The sequence below is a fragment of the Pituophis catenifer genome, unplaced genomic scaffold (genome assembly GCF_029215685.1).
Source record: "Pituophis catenifer annectens isolate HBS135680 unplaced genomic scaffold, rPitCat1.0.hap2 SCAF_6, whole genome shotgun sequence".
NCBI lineage: Eukaryota > Metazoa > Chordata > Lepidosauria > Squamata > Colubridae > Pituophis > Pituophis catenifer.
In genome coordinates this window covers 97,353,851-97,377,227 of record NW_027256886.1, presented here as the reverse complement: position 1 = coordinate 97,377,227, position 23,377 = coordinate 97,353,851, and the positions used below count along the sequence as shown (strand labels likewise).

At 40.4% G+C, this 23,377-nt stretch overlaps 1 protein-coding gene across 1 annotated transcript; it reads right to left on the bottom strand.

Annotated features, from left to right (window-relative positions):
- Positions 1–220: 220 nt before the first annotated feature.
- Positions 221–18,585, bottom strand: LOC139318610 (pulmonary surfactant-associated protein A-like). The gene is made up of 6 exons (XM_070946129.1): positions 18,527–18,585; positions 18,136–18,230; positions 17,365–17,454; positions 13,376–13,465; positions 4,728–4,805; positions 221–597 (listed from the first exon to the last, which is right to left on the bottom strand). The coding sequence occupies exons 2-6, from the start codon at positions 18,215–18,217 to the stop codon at positions 221–223; spliced, it is 717 nt and encodes a 238-aa protein (XP_070802230.1). The 5' UTR covers positions 18,218–18,230; positions 18,527–18,585.
- Between the last annotated feature and the right edge of the window lie 4,792 nt (positions 18,586–23,377).

Below are 23,377 nucleotides of genomic sequence, written 5' to 3'. Positions count from 1 at the left end.
ATTTTCACGGTCTTTATGACATTTAACCCACATTCTAGAGATACCTTTTCTGTTTCTGAACACGCAAATCCTTTTAGAACAGACTTGCCTTTTGAGCACAGGAGATGAAATGAAAGCAAAATAAATGCCAAGGATTTTTATTGATTTTTTTTTTTTTTGGACAGAAGAATCACATTGAATTTTCTTTTAAGGAACATTCAACAGTTGCCTTGGGTTGGGCTTAAAATTCACAGACTGCAAGGCGGTAATTGTTGCACATTTTGTCATTCCAAGTGCCATCGCTGTAAATTTCCACACATTTTTCAGCTCCTTGACCTGAAGGTTCATTCTTGTACCAGTTTGTAAAATTCAAAGGATCCCCATTCCGGAAATGGAATTTCCCCGGCTCATCGCTCTCAATAATACCCAGATAGGCATAACTGTTATAATATTGTACAATCTTCTGAATAGCTTTGTTCTGATTCAGGTTCTTTGGTGCTGCAATGGAACCATGGGCTTCTTGGCAAGTCACTTCTGTTTTCCCAAACATAGATGTCTTCCCAGTAGAAGCGAACAGCTTATCTCCAGCAATTGCCATCTTTCCATCCAAGGTCAAAGCTGTCAAGAAATTTAGAAGCCTTGCTTAGATCATCCAGATGGCCTCAATCCTGCCAGCCTTTTGTAAAAAAAAAATTGAAGACCCATGGAGTCCTTGATGTTCCTGAGTTTGGTGGTTGACTTGCAGACTTTTCATTATCCAACCATTGCAAGCCAATGACCAAGTTCAGAGACCATCAAGGACCCCATAGTTTCACCCTGAACTGCATAGATTCCAATTCCATATACAGTAATTCTCAAAGTATGACAGACCATTTAATGAACATTCGGAATTATGATCAACTCTCAAAAAGCTACCTATGACCCCATTTCAAAATTACAATGGCTGCAGCAGACGTGCTGTCATTTCCTCTTATGACCCACCACAGGGTCGCTGCCGAGCCCTCCTGCTCTCCCCCCTCATCCCACCCACCCCATTGGAAGCCTTGCAGTGTTTGGGCCTCCTTTCCATATGCCCATCATGCCCCACACTGATTTTCTGAAGCTCTCTGGACCTCAGGTTATGGAAGGAGGGCAGGCTAGGTGTCCCCAGGCTGTGCTGCAGCTATCCAAATGCAGCTGCCATTTTGTGGGACATGGGTGAGACTGGGCTTGTGCCAGCCTCCAGCAGCCTCCCCCACCCAGGACAGCAATAGCAATAGCCCTTAGACTGCTTCACAATGCTTTACAGCCCTCTCTAAGGAGTTTACAGAGTCAATCTATAGCCCCCCAACAATTTGAGTCCTCACTTTACCCATCTCGGAAGGATGGAGGGCTGAGTCAACCTTGAGCTGGTCAGGATTGAACTGCTGGCAGTTGGCAGAGTCAGCCTGCCATACTGCGTTCCAACCACTGCACCACACGGCTATCCCCATGCTTCACTTAACGACTTGAACATTCCGTTTTTCATTTAATTGGGGAGAGCAAGCATAGTGTGTGTGAGGAGGTTATTAGTGTTACATTTCACCTAACAACTAATCCAACCTGTGACTAAAATGAGCAGGCTCCATGATGGTCATATCTCGAGGACCACCTGAATTCTCTTCTATTGAAGACCCATTTTTTTCCTCCATGGAGGCTTTGGGACAAGGTGTGGGGTGAGCCCTTTTAAAGAAATGGATTGATGAATGGTCCCAGGCAACAATGTATTTTTAATTTCTGTTTGACTATTTTGTTGTTTTTCAGTTAACCTGGTAAACAAGCTTTTTTTATAGCCTCCCTTTATTATTTTTACAAATAACTCAAGGTGGTGAATATATCCAACACACCTTACTCCTAGTTTCCCTACATCAATAACAGCCCTGCGAAATGAGTTGGGCTGAAAGAGAGGGACTGGCCCAAAGTCACCCAGCTGCCTTTCATTCCTAAAGTGGGACTAGAACTCACAGTCTGTTGGTGAGTTGTGGCTGAAGCCATTCAGACAGCTTTTATGTCTAAGGTAGGACTAGAACTCATGGTCTCCTGCTTTGTAGTAGACCAAATGGATGGCAAGTGGTTGGCTACACAAATGGAATTAACGAATAAATGTATAAATGAATGAACAAATGTTAAGTAAAATAATTTCTTTGTTTTCCTTTTTTCTATCACAAAGCTTGGAGAGTTCATATTCACTTTTTTGAATGATAGGAAATCACAAGTCTCATTGAACTGAATTGTTTATGAGTTCTCACTGCTGGTAAGCCTACTTTAGCAATCATGGTTTGGACTGGCGACTTGGTTGTTAAGCATAGTGGTTGCTAAATGGAACACAGTTATGCTTATGATTTGACTTCAGCTTTACTTTATGGACTTGCAAAGGTTTCATCACTGTTGTAATGGTAAACGCTCCACCAAATGAGATCTACCTGTACTTTAGTTCTGGGTATCCCCATATCCATCGAGAACATCAGTTCAAAGATAAATAGGTTTACAGAATTGACTTTATATAGTTTGATTGTTAAGCAGCAATCTGGTTGTACCCGAGTGGAACTAAGAGATTTCCCATGTCTTTTCTGTTTTTGTTTGAAAGTGGCAATAAATTTCCTGAACTGCTTTTTTAATGAGCCCATTAAGGTAAAAAACAAAAAACAAAGCAGGATTTGGACTGTACCATGGCAATATGCTGATGAAAGCTACTATACCATCTATTTAAAAATGGTATTTATTGTTTCAAGGAAGAGGTGGGATGATTGGGTTAGAAGACCTCCAAGCCTTAGTAAGACCACACCTAGAATCCTGCATCCAGTTTTGGTCACCACACTATTAAAAAGATGTGGAGACTCTAGAAAGAGTGCAGAGAAGAGCAACCAGGATGATTAGGGGACTGGAGACTAAAATATATGAAGAACAGTTACATGAACTGGGCATGGCTAGTCTAGTAAAGAGAAGGACCAGGGGAGACATGATAGCAGTCTTCCAATACTTGAGGAGCTGCCACAGAGAGGAGGGGGTCAAGCTGTTTTCTAAAGCACCTGAAGGCCAGACAAGGAATAATGGATGGAAACTGAACAAGGAGAGAGAAATAAGGAGACATTTTCTGACAGTGAGAACAATCAACTAATGGAACAGCTTGCCATCAGAAGCTGTGGGAGCTTCATCACTGGAAGTTTCCAAGAAGAGATTGGCTTGCCATTTGTCAGAAATGGTGTAGGCAGGATTTCCTGCTTAGATGGGGGAGGGGGGTTGGACTAGGTGACCTACAAGGCCCCTTCCAACTCTGTTAATCTGTTAAAGTCCCTTCCAGCCCTATGATTCTAAGTTGAATCTCTCCTGAGCATTAGGACCCTACCATGTATTCAATGTAAAAACAACAGCTTGGTAATTCAGAAGAAAAACCAGTGAATGTTAGAAAGTCTCTTGACCTCTGACAGATAAGGTAGATAGTGCACACTATTAAAAATAGAGGGATAATCTAGCTTTAGGATATCCTATTCTTTATCAGTTGGTGAAATTCAAAGAATCCCCATTCCAGAAATGGAATTTCCCTGGATCATCACTTTCAATAATGCGATGCCCTTGAAGTGATGGCCCAGTGCCTGGAGGCTGTACGGATCTGGATGGGGAGGAACAGGCTCAAGCTCAACCCTTCCAAGACCGAGTGGCTGTGGTTCCCGGCATCCCGATATAGTCAGCTGACTCCAGCGCTGACTATCGGGGGCGAGTCTTTGGCCCCCGTGGAGAGGGCACGCAATCTGGGTGTCCTCCTGGATACACAGCTGTCCTTGGAGGAACATCTGACGGCTGTTGCCAGGGGGACCTTTTGTCAGGTTCGCCTGATTCGCCAGTTGCGCCCCTTTCTTGATCGGGATTCCATGTGCACAGTCACTCATGCCCTCGTCACCTCTCACCTGGACTACTGCAACGCTCTCTACATGGGGCTCCCCTTGAGGAGCACCCGGAGGCTCCAACTGGTCCAGAATGTGGCCGCGCGAGTAATTATGGGAGCTGCATGGCGCTCCCGTATAACACCGCTCCTGCGCGAGCTGCACTGGCTCTCAGTGGTCTTCCGGGTGCGCTTCAAGGTGTTACCACCTTTAAAGCGCTCCATGGCATAGGACTTAGTTATCTTTGAGACCGCCTTCTGCCACCGACGACCTCCCATCGACCCGTGCGCTCCCACAGAGAGGGCCTCCTCGGGGTGCCATCAGCCAAGCAATGCAGGCTGGTGACCCCCAGGGGGAGGGCCTTCTCTGTGGGGACTCCCACCCTCTGGAATCAACTGCCCTCAGAGATAAGGAGAATCCAAGACCTCCGTGCCTTCCGCCGTTCCCTTAAAACTTTCCTTTTTCAACAAGCCGGGCTGGCCTAACAAATCCTTTTAAATGATTTTAAATGATTTTAAATTCGTTTGTCTTTTTAAATTTTGGGCCAAATTGAGATATTTCCTTTTAATCTGTTCTTAATTTATGTATTATGTATTTATGTGTTTTTACTTGGCTGTACACCGCCCTGAGTCCCTAGGGAGAAGGGCGGTATATAAATTTGAAGTAAAATAAAAAAATAAAACAAATAATACCCAGATAGGCGTAACTATTCACAGTCATAATATTGCACAGTCTTCTGAATAGCTTTGTTCTCATTCAGGTTTCTTGGTGACACAAATGGAATAAGAATTAAAAACTACTCACCCACTTTTAATCTGAAAAAGAGAAAGGGAAACCATTAAAAAATACCTCTTTCTATTCTGGCGATTCTGCGTTGAAATTCTTCGATGTTGTTTTGTAGCTTAGGATCCTGGCTGGCAGGCACACCTGTGAATGAAAAATAATAGAGATTCATTGTCAGATGGTTCAACTGAAATTATTAATACCATTATGACTGTCTGATCCTGTGAAATTAATTGGGACATCGCTTTTCTTTAACAATGCATTGGAACACAAACCGGCAATAGTCTGATAGATTAAAAAACAGATTGATTAACTGATTGATTTGTAGGCCTAGAGTCTTTCAACTTCAGTCTTTCAACTGAAACCAATGGATTTTGTTTTCTGTAGTAAACACATTTTATGTCTTTCTTTCTCTGAAAACTTGCATGATTCCAATGTTAAATATATTATTCAACTTTTTGAAATGAGAGACTCTGGTCACCCACCAAAATATTAATAAGAGGCTCTTGCCTCTATATAGAAAGCCCTTCCACCAAGTCCTTTAATTATTGGAAAGCCAGGGTTAGCAACGTGTGTGTGTGGGGGGGGGTAGGGACGTCTTCAAGTTTTTGTTGACACCTCCATCCATAATAAATACAAATTTCATGGCAAGATTTTGGGAAGGGGTTTGCCCTTTCCTCATTCCAAGGGCTGAGTGAAAGAAACTAACACCAAGAACATCCAGCTGGTTTTGTGCCTGAAGCAGAATTAGAATTCACCTGGTTTTTAGCCTGATGCCTTAACCATTACACCAGACTGACTCTTTGCAACAGTATAGAAAAAAAAAGTTTGGGGAAAATAACACTTACCTCCTCTCAGATTCTAGATATTGTTAATACCAATCATGAATAGAGTAGAGTAAAGTAGAGTAGAGTAGAGTAGAGTAGAGTAGAGTAGAGTAGAGTAGAGTAGAGTAGAGTAGAATAGAACAGAACAGAACAGAACAGAACAGAACAGAACAGAACAGAACAGAACAGAATAACAGAGTTGGAAGGGACCTTGGAGGTCTTCTAGTCCAACCCCCTGCTTAGGCAGGAAACCCTACACCACTTCAGACAAATGGTTATCCAATCTCTTCTTAAAAACTTCCAGTGTTGGAGCATTTACAACTTCTGGAGGCAAATTCTCCCACTGATTAATTGTTCTAACTATCAGGAAATTTCTTCTTAGTTCTAAGATGCTTTTCTTCTTGATTAGTTTGCACTCATTACTTCTTGTCCTATCCTCAGGTGCTTTGGAGAATAGCTTGACTCCCTCTTCTTTGTGGCAGCCTCTGAGATATTGGAACACTGCTATCAATGTCTCCCCTAGTTCTTTTCATCAGACTAGACATACCCAGTTCCAGCAATCGTTCTTTATATGTTTTAGCCTCCAATCCCCTAATCATGCGGTGGATGCAGTGGCTCAGTGGCTAAGATGCTGAGCTTGTCGATCGAAAGGTTGGCAGTTCAGCTGTTTGAATCCCGAGTGCCGTGTAACAGGGTGAGCTCCCGTTACTTGTCCCAGCTTCTGCCAACCTAGCAGTTCGAAAGCACATAAAAAATGCAAGTAGAAAAATAGGGACCACCTTTGGTTCCCACCAGCGTTCCACGTACCTTTGTTTGGTTCCCAACAGCGTTCCACGTACCTTTGGCGTTTAGTCATGCCAGTCACATGACCAAGGAGACAGCTTCGGACAGCGCTGGCTCTTCGGCTTTGAAATGGAGATGAGCACTGCCCCCTAGAGTCGGGAACGATTAGCACATATGTGCGAGGGGAACCTTTACCTTTACTGTTACCCCTAATCATCTTTGTTGCTCTTCTCTGCACTCTTTCTAGAATCTCAACATCTTTTTTACATTATGGCTACCAAAACTGGATGCAGTATTCCAAGTGTGGCTTTACCATGGAATGGATTATACTGAAATAAATTATAGGTGATCTGATGTAAATACTAGAACAATCTGTAAGAGTGCAATATGTTTTGTTTTAAGTTGCATCCACCCTGTGAGAATGTGAGAAATTTCTCAGAGTTATATAAATGCTGGATATATGTTTTCTTCAACATTTACTTCAAATAGAGTTGGGAGCAGGTATATTTTAGTTTGAAAGTTAATGGTTCCCTCTAGCAGTGAATTTAGGATGTTGCAAACATTCACTTTTGTTTTAGTTGCAAAGTTGTGTCCGACCCATCGTGACCCTATGGACAACGTTCCTCCAAGCCTTCCTGTCCTCTACCATCCTCTGGAGTCCATTTAAGCTCATGCCTACTGCTTCAGTGACTCCATCCAGCCACCTCATTCTTTGCTGTCCCCTTCTTCTTTTTCCCTCAATCATTCCCAGCATTAGGCTCTTCTCCAGTGAGTCCTTCCTTCTCATTAGGTGGCCAAAGTATTTGAGTTTCATCTTCAGGATCTGGCATTCTAAAGAGCAGTCAGGGTTGATCTCCTCTAGGACTGACCGGTTTGATCGCCTTGCAGTCCAAGAGACTCACAGGAGTCTTCTCCAGGACCAGAGTTCAAAGGCCTCAATTCTTTGATGCTCAGCCTTTCTTATGGTGCAACTTTCACAGCCATACATTGTAACTGGGAAAACCATAGCCTTGACTATACACACGTCTGTTGGCAGGGTGATGTCTCTGCTTTTTAGTATTCTGTCTAGATTTGCCATAGCTTTTCTCCCCAGGAACAAGCGTCTTTTAATTTCTTGGCTGCAGTCCCCAACTGCAGTGATCTTGGAGCCCAGGAAAATAAAATTTGTCACTGTCTCAATTTCTTCCCCATCTATTTGCCAGGAATTGAGAGGGCCGGATGCCATAATCTTAGTTTTCTTAACTTTGAGTTTCAAACCAACTTTTGCATTCTCTTTCTTCACCCGCATCAGGAGAGCTCTTTAATTCCTCTTCACTTTCTGCCATTAGAGTGGTATCATCTGCATATCTGAGGTTGTTGATATTTCTCCCAGCAATCTTAATTCCAACTTTTGATTCATCTAGCCCCGCCTTTCTCATGATGTGCTCTGCATATAAGTTAAATAAGTTATATAAAGCCAAAACATTCACTTTATGCAAGATTAACTGAGTAAGAATTAGCCTTCTTATTCATCAGCATTTCCACAGTACATCAAATAATCAATATTCTACAGTTGAAATCCGAGTCATGATTTTGAATTTTACAGCATGCCTGTGGTTTAGAATTTATGATTCGCTCAGTCTGAGATCTTGGAAAGATTTGCATTGTAGATGGACAAAATTTCAGAGCTCGAAATGGTTTCAGTATGGTTGATGCTGGCAATTTTCTCTTTTGGGAATTCTCTGGGATATATGTCAGTGAAAATATGCTACACTCGCTTCCTGTTGGCACCGCAGGCTCCGTGGACAGTCATTTATGACCGCCAGCCCTGTGTCTCCATAAAAGCCGCTTTGACAGCGCAAATCAGCTGTCAAACGGCTGAAAAAACTCTCCTTCGGGAAAAGAAAGAGAGGAGAGCAGTCAGAGAAAAGAAAAGAAAGAGAGGAGAGCCGGTGGGCGAGAGTAGAGCCCCCCGAAAGTCCTCTGGATCATTTCCAGAGGCTTGGAGGGTGAGAGCTCCTCAGGCAGCCCGCCAAGAAGCTCCAGAGCCAGGACGACCCTGCAAAAGTAGGGCGAGAAGCCGCGATCCGATCCTGCTTTTAAAAAGTGAGTTTGATTGATTCCAAGCACAGGCAGAGCGGAAAACAAGAGAACAAGCCTTAAAAATACAGAGCTTAACTCCAAAGTTACTTTGTTTCAATCTGAATCTTGAGCGGGAGGCGGAAGATGGCGTCTTTGTTAGGGCTTTGAAAGTGAAAGCCTGAAATGAAAGTGCTTGAGAACTTTGCGCTGGGAGAGTGGATTAGCTGCCTATTAACTGTTGGGAACTGAGAGTGCGGAGGGAAGAGAATAAAGGAAAAAAAACTACCTTGTTTGGCAATTTAGAGACTATAACTTAACACCTTTAAAGACTTTGTTGCTTTTTAAAGAAAAGGGGGGGGGGAGAAAAAAAATGGCTTCTAGACAAGTGAAACCAGGAGTTGCTAAAGGAGGGGGAGGCTCCCCAGTTGTGTCACTGGTGACACAGAAAGCACAACTTCCGGCTGATTCACAGAGCCAGACCCAGAGTCAAGATGCAGCACTTAATGATTTTAAGGAAGCTATGAAAGAAGCCATGAATAATCAAGCAACAGCAATGAGAGAAGCAATGAACAATTTAACATTACTTGTTGAAGGGAAATTTAAGAAAATAGAGGAAGACATAGGTTCGATCAAGGGAGCAGTTGCAAAGGAGCATGATAAAATAAGAGATGATATTGTTTTTGCTGTATCAGGACTCTCAAATCTTGTTATCCAGCTTGCATCCCAAACAATTTCAATAGGGGTACCCTTGTTTAAATTAATTTCAAAAAATTCTTTCATCTGCTTCTTAAGTTCTGTTATATTTTTTTCATATCTAAACAAATTTTCATTTAATCTCCATGATCTTCTCTCAATTTTTCCAGTCTCAATTTCTATCCATACTGGGCTGTGATCAGATAAAGTTCTTGGAAAAATTTTAGTTCTTTTTGTTTTAACAAGTAAATCATTTGATAATAAAATAAAATCAATCCTTGAAAAGGATCTGTGTCTATCAGAAAAGAAGGTATAGTCCAAATCTTTTGAATTATATATTCTCCAAACATCTTTTAATTCCAAATCTTCTTTCATATCAAAAAAAGTTTGTGGTAGTCTAATCCTTGACTTCGCCAGACTTTTTTAATCTAATTTAGAATCAATTACTCCATTCCAGTCTCCCATAATCAAAATAGATCTATAATCCCATTGCAATATTTTAGTATGCAAAATTTTATAAAAGTGATCCTGTTGTTGGTTAGGAGCATAAATTCCAATCACAAGAATTTGACCATGTACTGTATACAGTTCAATTGCTACAAACCTACCACCTTCATCCACTTCTATAATTTTAGCTGATAATCTTTTATTTATATAAATAACACGCCATTCTTTTTTTCCAAGTTTGAAGCTATAAAGTGTGTTCGTAATTTTGAGTTTATCAAGTATTTTTGATCTTGCGTTCTAATATGAGTTTCTTGTAGACAAATTATATCATTATTAAATTGTTGCAAATATGTAAATATTTTCTTTCTTTTCTGTGGTGAATTCAGCCCATTCACATTCCAAGACAAAAACTTAACCATCATGTATACCTTTTTGAAGCAACGAGCAGAATTGCCGGATGTCTTCCGAGGCCACCAACTTTCCTCTCCCCATGGCTTCACTATATTCTGTAGTACTCTTAGCTCCTTTTTTATATTGTTGTGCCTTAGCTCTTTCTTGCAGTTGTTTTTCTTTGAGTTGTTTTGAAACTGCATGAGTTATTCGCTGGTCTTTAGCTTCAGCCATACGAGCTAGGTCCAAAGCCACATCTCTTGTAGTCAAAATTGGAGAAGATTCTAACAGGGGCTCCTCCAGAAAACCTCCTACAGCACCCTGCGCTTCTGTTGGATCTAATTCAACCTGCTTAAGCTGCGCTTCCAACTCTTGCTGGGATTGCTTCTCCTTAGCACTCTCCTTTATCTCCAATACTGTAGATGAACGTGGAGATGGTGATCTCTCCTTAAAAACAGTATGGTAAAAATGCTCCGCTTTTTCAACAGTATTCAGTCGATATCTTTCCCCATGGTACTTCAAGATTATACCCGTTGGGGCATCCCACCGGAATGGAATCTCTAATTTGTTTAATTCCTTTACTAAAAAAACCAAAATCTTTTCTATCTTTCAACATCTTTGGCGGTAATTCTTTATAAATTCCAATTTGAGTTCCCTCCACTTGCACAGAGGAAAGAAAAGATTTTTGCAAAATATCATTTCTCATTCTTCTATCTGTGAAGTATATCACCACATCTCTAGGTAATTGTCTTTGTCTGGCCACCCATGAGTTCACTCTGTAAATTTTATCTATTTTGTAAAAAATCTCATCAGAATTGATTTTTAACAACACAGCCAAAGCATCAACTATAAGATACCTATATGGGCAAACCCCAGACATGTAATAGAAAATATAAGTACAGAGCAAAAAATAGAGGTGATTACTCATAAAGAGCTTCTTCTTTTGGAAAGGGGCAAGTCGCAATTGAAATCTCTAGATGAATTAAATCTCTAGATGAATCAAAAAATTGGGGTTATGCAAAATGAGGAAAATTTGGTGAAACAGATTAGAGATCAAAGTCAGATGCATATTAAAAGGTTGTATAATGCATTACTGGAAATAGACTCAGAAACTGAATTGGTTAAGGACTGTATGATTAAATGGGCACAAAACTTTCAGGAACCAGTGATGATGGAAACATGGGAAAAGATTTGGGTCAGAAATGTTAAATTTACGCAAGCACAAAATTTGAGAGAGAATTTTTATAAAATGTTTTATAGATGGTACTTAGATCCTAAGAAATTATCATGTATGTACTCGAATTTGCAAGCTAAATGTTGGAGATGTGAATGTAATGACGCAACCTATTATCATATATGGTGGACTTGTAAAAAAATCAAGGCATTTTGGATAAAAATTTGGTGGGTGATGCAGAACATTTTGAAAAGAAGGTTGAAATTTACTCCTCAATTGTTTCTATTGGGTATAACTACGGACTGTACAGTTTCAGAGACTAAATTGATTTTGAACTTAATATCAGCAGCTGCTGGTAGCTCAATATTGGAAGAAGGACTCTTTGCCTACTATTGAAGAGTGGATATTGAAAGTAACAAACCTAGCAGAAATGGCGAAAATCTCGGCGTACTTGAAGGACCACACGCAAGAAAGATACGTATCGGAATGGAGAAGATGGATAGATTATATTCAAAATAAGTATCAGACAAGAAAACATCAAATAGCTTATGAATGAATGTTAGTATTAGAAGTATTTGGTTATCGGTAGTGGAGTTAAGGTTTCAGTGGGGGAGGCAGTACTTTGAGGATAAGTAGATTAATCTAGTTTATGTTTGATTAAATGAAATACCTTGTATTTTGCTCTGGGAAGTCGGGTGGGGAGGGTGGGATGAAGGGGGCGGAAAGGGTGGGGGGAACAGGAGGGGAAATTTTTTTTGTATTTCTTTTTTGTAAAACTTTTCAATAAAAAAAAATATATATGCTACACTCATATAGCAAGTATTCATGTATTTCAATGAAAAAAAAACCCCTGTAGTTTAGATAATGATTTACATAATGATTTAATGTAGATGTCTACCGGGAGAAAAGAGACAATAAATGCAAGAAGTAAGAAAACTAAAATGAACAATTCAATTAAAGACAAAATTAAGATTTAAACCCAATGCATTCACGTTTTAAATTAACTGACAAGTAGGGCTCTGCTTGTTAAAAGAACTGCTAAACAACTAATTCCCACAACATTGGTCAAACTATTTAGTAAGACTGTATTAATATTATTATTCTCATCTTTCCTATTACCTATCTCCTTTTCCAGTTATGACTATAACTTTGTTGCTTGTATCTTTATATTGTTTTATTTAGTTTCCTAGTACGATTTATGTTGATTCTATCACTAAGTGTTGTATCTTATGATTTACGATGAATGTATTTTTATGATGACTATGATCATGATTTATCATTTATAGCTTTTTTGTACAATGAGAGCTTATGCACCAAAGACAAATTCCGTGTGTGTCCAGTCACACTTGGCCAATAAAGAATTCCATTCCATTCCATTCCATTCCATTCCATTCCATTCCATTCCATTCCATTCTATTCTATAATGCTTAGACTAACAAACTTCAATTGCCAATTGCTTTCTGAAGGAAAACTTCTACAATTAAGGAACTTTGGCGGGGGAGAAAGAAAATCAAGCTGATATGATTGTACATGGAATGGAGTTTGCCTTAACAACCTCATTCCAATTGCTAAACACTTCAGATATCTACCCTGGCTTGCATTTACACTAGCCTAGGAATTTTCCATCCTGCTTTCTAAAAAAAGTTATGTCTCTTTGCAATTATGGAACCTGAAGCCAAAAGCACCAGGTTGAGAAGGTAACGATAGGATTGTGGAGCAGAACCAATAACTATCTTTCGATTGCAGAAGGCAAACATCTCTGTGAAGTCAAGTGCTCTCATAAACTAATTTCCAATTATGAGAGTTATTGTAGAATGACTCTCATAATTGAGTCTCTGCTTCAAGGTGAATCATTTCAGAGAGTTTGTTTCATCCATATTTATTTTGTAAAAGGGGTTCCTATTGATTCTCCCCCCTCCTGCTTCCAAGAGCTTGATTGCCAAATTAATATGTCATGTCCAGCTGCCTAGGCAACACAACAACACACAAGGAAAGCTCGATCTTCTTTTCATTTAAGAAAATACCTAGAAGATGATTGAGTGAGTGGCACTAATTATCTGGATGAAAGCAGTTTTCAAAAATAAGGGGCACTTCTAAACCCCTTCAGAGAGCACGGCCTGTATTAGGATGAGGCTGTATTGCAAAATAGTGTGCAAGTTTTTGAAGACATCAGGAGCTTGTTTAGAACATTTCATCAGGTAATGTAGGAATCAAAGAGGTGTTAAACAGGGAAGAGGAGGACTTCCATAGTTTTGTTTGGGATTCTGGATTGGGCAAAGCATATCTGCTTAGGTCTGGGAGCCCCCAAAAAGTTCACACAAAGGATAACACTCTATCACCTGGTGGACCAGCAGGTCCTCTGACACCTTGATTGCCCTTTGGTCCTTGAGGGCCAGGAGATCCATTTTGTCCAGGATGTCCTTGGGGACCTGTTCAAAGGAAAACAGAGGTGTAATTGTCTAACATTCTTGGGCACGTATTTCGAATTTTGGATATAGAGAACACTGGACTTTTGGTTGATCGGTTCATTATGTTGTAGGTTTCTACAAGATAAAGGTTTCTAAAGATAAATATATCTTTAATAACCCAAACTCTCAAAACCTGGGGTACACGATATCTATAAACCTTATTTTCTTTTATTTATTGATGTAAAACAGCTGTCGAGGCAGAGGTAAGCGTGGCTATGCAGTCCCTCAGGGAAGCGGGGATGGGAAGGGTGCTCATCTCCAAAGCCTCTCATTTCTCTCAGCTTCAATCCATTTCTCTCTGTCTCAATCAGTTTCTCTCCCTCAGCCTCCTACCGCTTCTCAAGGCTTGAGAAGCCTCTAGAACAGCCCTCCATGATGGAGCCCTTCCATGGGAGCAAAGCCTTGGATAATCTGATCTATCGTGAAGGCCTCGTGGAGCTTCAGACTATCCATGCGCCTCTGCCAGCCTGAGTGCCCTGCCCTTCAGATCCCAATGGTGCCAGTGCCCACTGGCGGCAGTGCTCCAGGAGGGTAGGCAGATGTCCCAGGGCTGCATGTGCACACTGCAGTGGAGCAGCAGTCTTGGCCCCAGGGTGGCATCTCCCCTGAGGGTCACCCGGCTTCAGCCTTATCTTCACAGGCAGCTACGTGCTGACCCTGTTGGGATCTGAAGGGCATGGTATTCAGGCCACCAGAGGCTCATGGAAGATCTAGAATGTAAGGCTGAGGCTGGTGGCAGGGGAGGGAGACCCACTGCACTCGGCCAAAGAGCCATCTCAGAGGAACACAGCGAGACTCACAAGGCTCGCTCACCTTTTTGGCTTGGCGCGTTCAGCTTACACGGGGCCTCTGGGTGACTATTGCCTGCTTGCCTTCCCCTCCGCCTCGGGTCCCGTATCCAGCCCATGACAGGGGATGCGCCGCTTCCGAGCCGACCAGCAGGAGGGCAGGCAGCCAGCCCTCAGGGGAGATGCTGCACTGGGGCTGAGACTGCTGTTCCACTGTAGTGCACATGTGCAATCCCAGGACATCCACATGCTGTCCTCAAGTGCTGCCGCTGCTTGCTTTCTGGAGCTTGCCTTCCACCACCACCTTCTGCTGCCTTCCACCACCACCTTCTGCTGCCACTCTGGAGCTTGCCTTCTGCCGTCCAACGTTGCTGCCACCCCTCTGGAGCTTGCCTTTTGCCGCCGCTGCTCTGGAGTTCGCTTTCTTCCTTCTGCCGCCACCGCCACCGCTCTGGAGCTCGCCTTCAGAATGGATCCATTTGTCCCATCCATGCTTTGCTCCCCGGGAAGGGCTCCATCGTGAAGGGCTGTATGCCAAGACCAGGTGTTTTCTCTTGGGCCTCCCACTTTGCATGGGGCGGTGGGAGGAGGAAGTGTGTGGTCGGGAAAGCTGCCTGCAGTTCTTGTAGCCAAAGCCGGGATGTCTGCGAACCCGCAAGTATATATGAGGTCTTCTGCCTTAAGCAGAAGGTTGAACTATAAGACCTCTAAGGTACCTTCTTCTAGCCTATGATTCTAAAGTGTCCAAGACACTTTTGCTTAAATTGAGTGTGAGAGAGGGGGGAAGGGAGGGAGGAGGGAGGGAGGGAGAGAGAGGGGGTGGCTTCTTGGGGGTGCATTTTGAAGAAGTATCAAGAGAAATGCCAAAAGGGCAATCATTTTGGGATTAGATTCCAAATGAAATTGGGTCTTCAGGGTAAGGAGACAAAGAACTTTCAACTGCAGGTTTCTAAAAATCTTATTAAAGTGAATGTCTAGAGGCAGCTCTTTAACTCATTAGTCCAGAGGGAGCAAAAGAGATAGGGTCCCAATGAGGTTCTTAACTATTTAGCTCAGGAATAACAGAATAACAGAGTTGAAAGGGACTTTGGAGGTCTTCTAGTCCAACCCCCTGCTCAGACAGAAAAACTGAGGATGTCAAAATCTAAATAGAGGGCCTGGGAAAGGGGTCAGAATAACAGAATAACACTTAGAAGGGACCTTGAGGGGGAACCCTATTATGAGGATTCCAAGTAACACCCCCAACGAAAGAAAACTCCAAGGCTAGGCATTCCTCAACGTTCCATTTTATTAGAGAAGTCATATTGGCACATCTGGGAAAACCCAAACCTGAAAGTTTCCAGGTTTTCCCCACCCAAAAAAAAATCCAAGTCCTTGCCCAACACCCACGTGTCCATCACATGGTCCAATCAATGCACCGTCCCAACTGGAGATGCTTCCCAGATACACCCCTCCAGGTGCAGGGCAGAGTGGCCTTGACTCCCGGAGAAAGGAATGTTACTATGACTATATATCTCCCCAGCTCCATACAATGCCCCCTCCCAGTTTCCCACATCACTAAATGTGGCAGGCCTAAGATGGCTTCCAAGCCTGACACATATACCATTTAAGAGAAATGGCTGTCCAGTCTTTTCTTAAAAACTTCCAGTGATTGAGCAACTGGAGACAAACAGTTCCACTGTCAGGAAGTTTCTCCTTAATTTTAGGTTGCTTCTCTCTTTGTTCAGTTTCCATCCATTGCTTCTTGTTTTTCCTTCTGCTTCTTTGAAAAATACATTGCCCCTCACTTCTTTGTGGCAGCCCCTTAAAAACCTGTTGCCTATCACACTCTTGGGCAAAGCATGTGAGCCTTTTTCTCCTTTCAATGGTTCATGAAAGTACATCTATAGTATGTAGATAATAAAGTTGGAAAAAGGTGAACAACATTTTTACAGAACTATAGATACGTTGAGGCTGGGAGTGACAAGGAACAGCTGGGAGAGAAGGGGCCAGGTGAGGCACCCCTTGACGTGAGTGATATTGAATTGACCATGCCCACCCAGTCACATGGCCACCCAGCCACACTCACCCAGTCACATGACCACCCGGCCATGCAACCACTTAGCCATGCCCACCCAGTCACTTGACCACCTAGCCATGGCAACCTAGCCATTCCCACCTAGCCACGCCCACAGAACCTGTTGTTAAATTATTTGAATCCCACCACTGGATGGAGGCCTTGATTACCAAATTAAAATGTCAGGGATTTGGCCTACCCCACTTACACTTACAGAAGGGACATGCTTCTGTACACATCCCATCCTATTGGCCAAGGGATTTTGGCTGGCAGGATCAAGGAGAAGAACCTTTTCTGCCATGGTGCTCACTCTCTGGAACATCATCACCCTCAAGAGGAGATCTGACCCACTCCTTGGGCCTTCCCTAAAGGCCTTAATGGCTCTGGCAATTGGCCTGGGAGTGGGGGCAGATACAGCTCTGTCATCTTGGAGATGATTACTGGATTGAAAGATTCCACCTCTATTGTGTACCCATCCCTCTATCTTAGCTATTTCTTTGTTAATGTTTATATATTCATTGTCTTACTATTTTAATCTTTTACAATATCATTTTATCAGATTGAAAGTCACCCAGACAGTGAGATGGGCAGCAAATGAATTGAATAATTGATAAATAAATGCCCAGTTGTCTAGGCAACAAAATACAAGGACAGCTTGGTCTCCTTTTCATTGAAGAAAATACCTAGAAGATGATTGTGTTAATGATGGCACTAATTATTGTCTGGAAGAAACCAGTTTACAAAAAATAGGGGCACTTCATCCCTTCAGAGGGCATGATCTTTATAAAGATGAAGCAGTCTTGCAAAATAGTGTGCAGGTGTTTGAAGGCCTCAGCAGGTTGTTCAGAACATTTCATCATGCAATATTGGAATCAAAGAGATTTTTAAAAAGGGAAGAGGAGGATTCTAATGTGTTTTGTTTGGAATTTTGAATTGGGCAAAGCTAGATGTTGGGATAAGCATATCTGCTCAGGTCTGGGAGCCCAAGGAAAGCCAAAAGGAAGATACTCCATCACCTGATGGACCAGCAGGTCCTCGGATGCCAGGAGTGCCCTTTGCTCCTTGAGGGCCAGGAAGTCCAGTTCTTCCAGGAGGTCCTTGGGGACCTGTTCAAAGGAAAATATATACTCTTTAACGTTCTTGGGCACCAATTTCAAATTTCAGATATAAAAGAGCATTGGAGTTTCATTGTTCTGTTGTAGAAACATAAATATACCCTGAACTTCAATAACTCAAACTCTCAAACTGGTGTATACAATATCTACGATGCTCCTTTCCTTTCCTTTCCTTTCCTTTCCTTTCTTTCCTTTCCTTTCCCTTTCCCTTTCCTTCCTTCCTTTCTTCTTTTCTTTCTTTCTTTTATTTCAAATGTTTAAATTATTTCTGTAATATTCAGTGGAAAAACCTATAAAAGTTTGTGCCAGTCTATTGTCTCCATTGCATTTTATTTTTTTAAAATTGCACTTCTGTTACTGAAGTTTAAAAATGGGAAGATCTTTCTGTCTGACTATCGTCTGTCCATCTGTCTGCCTATTTGCTGCCCATCTAGTAATGAAACAATTCTGGGCAGCAAATATTTGATAAATCAAGAAATAATCTTCCCATTTTTAAACTCAAATCTACGATTATAGATTTCCCCTGAAGAATTCATCAGTAAAATGCAGACATGAGAAACCACACAGAATGTCCTTCTGTTCATTAGCAACAGGATAATCACTAATTATTTACAATTGTATTTTTGATCACTTAATCATTACTGTTGAAGTTTTTGTTATTTCCAAGCTTACCTGGACAATTTATCTGCGCATGAGCTTCTACCAGCAAAGCAGCTGTTATAGCAAGGATCTGAACCAGCTGGGAGGACAGCATCTTTTTCAATCAACTAAATGAAGAAAAATGTTTTCAGCAGATTTCACCTCGCATCAAAATAATCTTTTATTTCCAAAATGGCTCATGACAAATTGGAAGAAAAAAAAAGGTTGAAGCGATTTACACATAAATATAATGAGCAGTTTATTTAAATTAGGGAATGACATGATTATCAATAATATCAGTATGGTGAGTGGTGAAAGGTAAAAGGTAAAACATAGGCTAAGGAGACAATTTTTAAAAATATCAGCCAGAGTTGCAGCATTCCACCCTCCATGCATCAAATAAGGTTTCCTTCATAATCCATACCTCAGTTTTTCACTTTTTTGATGAAACAGCTACTTGTACTTCTGGGAACAATTTGATGCTGCAAAGAGTATTTATGGAAAGTGTTAAGTGCATATTAACACCTATATAGTCTTGATTTTGGCTGGTGAAGATCCATAGCATTGCATTATGGAGCATCTCCATGTCTCAAAAAGTTATATTACTTCACTATGGGAAGATCAGATCTTCTTCAGGTTAAACTCAACTCCTAGTGACTTCAAAAACACATTAATGTAGTCTCTGGGCAAAATCATGGAAGTGGATTCTCTTTGCCTTTTAATTTTTTTTTTAATTAAACTTTTCTGGGCACCAAAGTAGTAGCCACATCTAGTCCATCTTAGGATATCAAAATTAGCCACCCAGCTTATTTCCATATCTTAAGTTCCACCAGTTCGAACTTGTGTCCCACCACAATTGGAACAGGTCAACGCTGTTAGTCCATTCTGCTGATTCAAGCAATATGTGAACATATCTTTAAAAAAAAAAATTATTAGAATTGGGAATACAGAATAAAAACTAATCAGAACTAGTCATTAGAATGGAAAATGAGGGAAAAAACCAGGGAAGAAGAAAAGAGCAAAACCAAAAATGGAGAAACTGAAGAACAGAAACAAAAGGATTATAAAGAAGTAATATCCAATTTTCTTTGATAGCAGCTATAAGTATAAATATAAGCTAATCTCTTACCCTATGTTTACAGCAAAGATTTTGCTTTTCCTATGGTCCATTACTTTTAGTCTAATCCTCAAGACTGTATATAATGACTTCATTTTTCTGTTTTCCACAAAAATCATTTATAAGGGGTGACAATCATCATTAAACTTAGATTATTTCTAATGAAAGCAGTCAATGTGGCCATCCTACCAAACATTAAAATTTCTTCTTGATAGAGAACTTGCATGTTGTGTTCTATTTTACTTAATAATAGACAAAAATTTAATAATTGCAGTCCGCAGCAGTGAAGGAGACCCTTGGAAATAATTTTATTATCTTTTGTTTAGAAAATATTTGATACTTCCTCCCTCTTTAAGCTAGGCATTTTATTTGCATCTCTTTATTCTACTGGTAGTTATGACATTCTCAACAGCATTTTCTTTAAACTGATAAATTAAAAAGATGAAAATATCTAAATGACAACTCAGTGCTACCCTTCTTTATTCCAAAATTATATAAATTACTTTAAAATTGCCCTTCTCCCCCTTTTCAATTTCTGTTCCAATTAAGTCAGCATGACAGACTAAAAATTATTATTATTACTACATTGCGTGATGTGTTAATTTTAAAATTGGCATGCATCTTTATGGAATTCTAAAACGTATCAAGGAATGTAACTACTCAAATAAATAGTTCTGCTAAACTATTAGGACCCTTTTACAATAAACTAGATAGTGGTTGTAGCTTTGAATGAAGGATTTCAACTTACCCTTTCACTTCAGGACAAAATAATGAGGAACAGTGAAAAATTTCAATATATAGTGTACGTGTATACAATTGTTGTCTTGTCTTCATTCTCTACCTGTCCCCTCTGTTTTATTTACATAGCTGTTCTGTTACGGAAAAAGATTTAGCAAAGCTAGAATAGTCGTCTGTCAATACCGATTGTCTTTCAGAAATAAGATATACACAGTATATTTTTAAAAAATCCATGTTCTTGGACAATACAATAGACCAATGGAGAGAGAAAAAATCTTTCTGTTGGAAACTGTTTGCACATATAAAGTTTCTTTACATATAAAGGATATATAAAGGATATATGCCTCATAATTTTTGATGCCTATCCAAACAGAGAGCTACAAACTCTTCTCTAGAAATTTGACAAAAAAAACGCACATTCTTTGTATACATTATCTGTCCACATAGTAACAGTATGTACACAGACAGAGGGAACAAAAACACGATTAGAAATCTGACGTGGTTGACTTGGAACATATACCATGAGGAGGATGTCCTGTTCCAAATTGAAGACATAAAAAAACAATCCACAGAAAGAAAGAATTACTACACAAAATTAGTTATGCAATCCTAGAATCCAACAGTTGGAAGGGTCCTATAAGGTGACAAATACCAACTTTTGCTCAGGGTGTCAAAACAAAGCACCCCAAACAGTTGCTTAGTTAGCCTCCACTCAAAAACTTCCACCAAAGGGGATTCTGCCCTGATAGAAGCCATAATGATATATTAAATTTCATGAATAATTATGGAAATAACACAGATTACTAACTTGCACAAATAGTACAGTCCCAGCGATTCATATAAAGACATTGTCACAACATGTGTAACATTACTCGTCTTTTTGTTCCTAGGTATCACTGTCAAACTATTTTTTTTCTGTTAGGATATTTTCCATAAGATTCCAACAGAATTTTCTTTCCAATGTTTTAAAATCATGATTCCATCTCTGGAAAGTAAGTAGGATACAGGTCTTTAGGCAAGTAATCAAAAATGCTATTATATCTCCTCTCAGTTATCTTTCTCAAGGCTAAACATAGATAACATCCTCAGCTTCTCTTTGCTGGGTTTAGGGTCTAGTCCCTTTGACCATACTTTTTAACATTCTCAGCATCTATTCCACCTTCTCTGGTTTTTACTGAAAATTGTGATGCCCACAACTGATATGGTCTTTAGTAGTAAGCTCTGATCAATCAATTTTTGGACCAGTAACATCTTTTGAAATCCACTTAAGAAATATCACGTAACATTCATAATGCAAGTTGTTCATAAATATCCATTTAGAAGAGATTACCTATTTCTTTCAGTGACAATTTTCATGTATAAATCCAGTGCCATTTGTATACTAAAATCATTTTTATTAAAGAAAAAGCTCCATATAATTACATTTGAATAGGTACTTCTCATCAGGTTTCCTTACCAAAACTGTTTTTTATCCAAAGGGTTCCTTTTTTCAAGTTATACATAGTTGTAAACCTCTTTTATCCTAGGAGATAAATTTATGACCTGAAAAATAACATTATTTTGCAAAGGTCAATAAAATCAGATCACTTTGATGAAATGAAGTGGAGTAAATTTTTAAGGTATCCATAGGGTATTGTTATCTGTCATGATAATGAGAATTACTTCCTTTGGGAATAAAACACACTTTAATATTAGGTGAACTCAAACACAATATCAAATATGTTCATGAGAATTTCTATCTATGGAAATTGAAGAATTATAAAGAGAGGATTACAAGTCTGCTGTCCCTGGTGGCGCAGCAGACTAAAGCAGCAGACTAAAGCACTGTTATTAACATCAGCTGCCTGTAATTACTGCAAGTTCAAATCTCACCAGGCTCAAGGTTGACTCAGCCTTCCATCCTTTCTAAGGTAGGTAAAATGAGGACCCGGATTGTGGGGGCAATAAGCTGACTTTGTATAAAATATACAAAAGTATGAAGGCTATTGCTTAACGCATTGTAAGCCGCCCTGAGTCTCCGGAAAAGGGCAGCATATAAATCAAATAATAAAAAAAAAAGAACCTCAGTCTCTTCTCTTCTCTTCTTCCCTCCCCTCCCCTCCCCCTTCCCCTCTGCTCCTCTCTGCTCCCCCCTCTCTGCTCCCCTTCCCTCCTCTCCTTGTTGAGACTTTGCACAAAGTGCAGAAAAGAGCAACTAAGATGATTAAAGGCCTGGAGACTAAAACATTTGAAGAACGGTTGCAGGATTTGGGTTTGACTAGTCTAGAGAAAAAAAGGACTAAGGGGGACTTGATAGCAGTGTTCTAACATTTGAGGGGCTGCCACAAAGAAGAGGGGAGTCAAATTATTCTCCATAGTACCAGAAGGCAATGCAAGAAGCAATGGATGGAAACTAACCAAGGAGAGAAGCAACCTGGAATTAAGGAGAAACTTCCTAACAGTGAAAACAATTAGTCAGTGCAACAGCTTGCCTCCAGAAGTTGTGGGTGCTCCATCACTGGAAATTTTTAAGACAAGCAGGGGGTTGGACTAGAGACCCCCAAGGTTCCTTCCAGCTCTATTATATTCTAATTCCAATCAGTAAGATGGACTTTATTGCCATTCCAGCTTCTACCATATCTGGGATGCAAAAAAATTGGATGACCACCAGATGTCAGCAAGGAGTCCTTAACCTTATTGCTGCCATCTATAGATCACTTGCATTTTGATAGTCCAGATACGGCAATCTTAACTTTGAGTCATAGGTAAACAAATGATTTCCAGATATAATTCAGCAAATGGGTGATAATGGAAGTCCGCATGGATATGATAAATGGACTGGGTATAGTTCTGTAGGAATCTCTTTATGTCACATCATCCTAATTTCTGAGATCCTATGCAGCAGCAGCCTCTTTGGCTGAAGCAAGACAGCTGTGAATGCCCAAGGGAGCCTCTTCGGCTGAAGCAAGACAGCTGTGAATGCCCAAGGGAGCCTTCACAGAAGCTAGGAGCATAGTGTGAAACATCCATCTGGGAGAGACAAAATTGGTCTCTGTATGTGAGCAGATGATGAAGAAGAAGAAGAAGAAAAAGCCTTCTGTGGCATGGTTGAGGGCAGCAGAAGAAATGGAAGCCTGTTGCAATTATAAGGTCAGAGAAATCATAGATATTCTTGAAATATTTCTGGATATATTTTTTTTCATTGTCACTTATTAAAAAAGAAGATATCACCCAAAGTGGCCCCAACTTGGCTTCTAACATAGTTGAGACAATAGTTGAAACATTGGAATCCTATTTGAAGTCCAATCATTTAAAGGACTTCAGTCAGTGGGAAACCATTTATTATAAGTGAATTCTCCACTCTTAGACCTTTTCACCTTCAAACAGCTTTGTAAACAAAAGCTTGGACTCCATGATGTGGAATTAAACCTTTTACAAATA

Excerpts from the sequence above, each read along its gene's own strand:
- LOC139318610 (XM_070946129.1), bottom strand. The coding sequence starts at position 18,217 with ATGCTGTCCTCCCAGCTGGTTCAGATCCTTGCTATAACAGCTGCTTTG. Across the intron at positions 17,455-18,135 it reads TGCGCAGATAAATTGTCCAG|GTCCCCAAGGACCTCCTGGA; the intron begins GTAAGCTTGGAA and ends TCCTTTGAACAG. Across the intron at positions 13,466-17,364 it reads AGGACCTGCTGGTCCATCAG|GTCCCCAAGGACATCCTGGA; the intron begins GTGATGGAGTAT and ends TCCTTTGAACAG.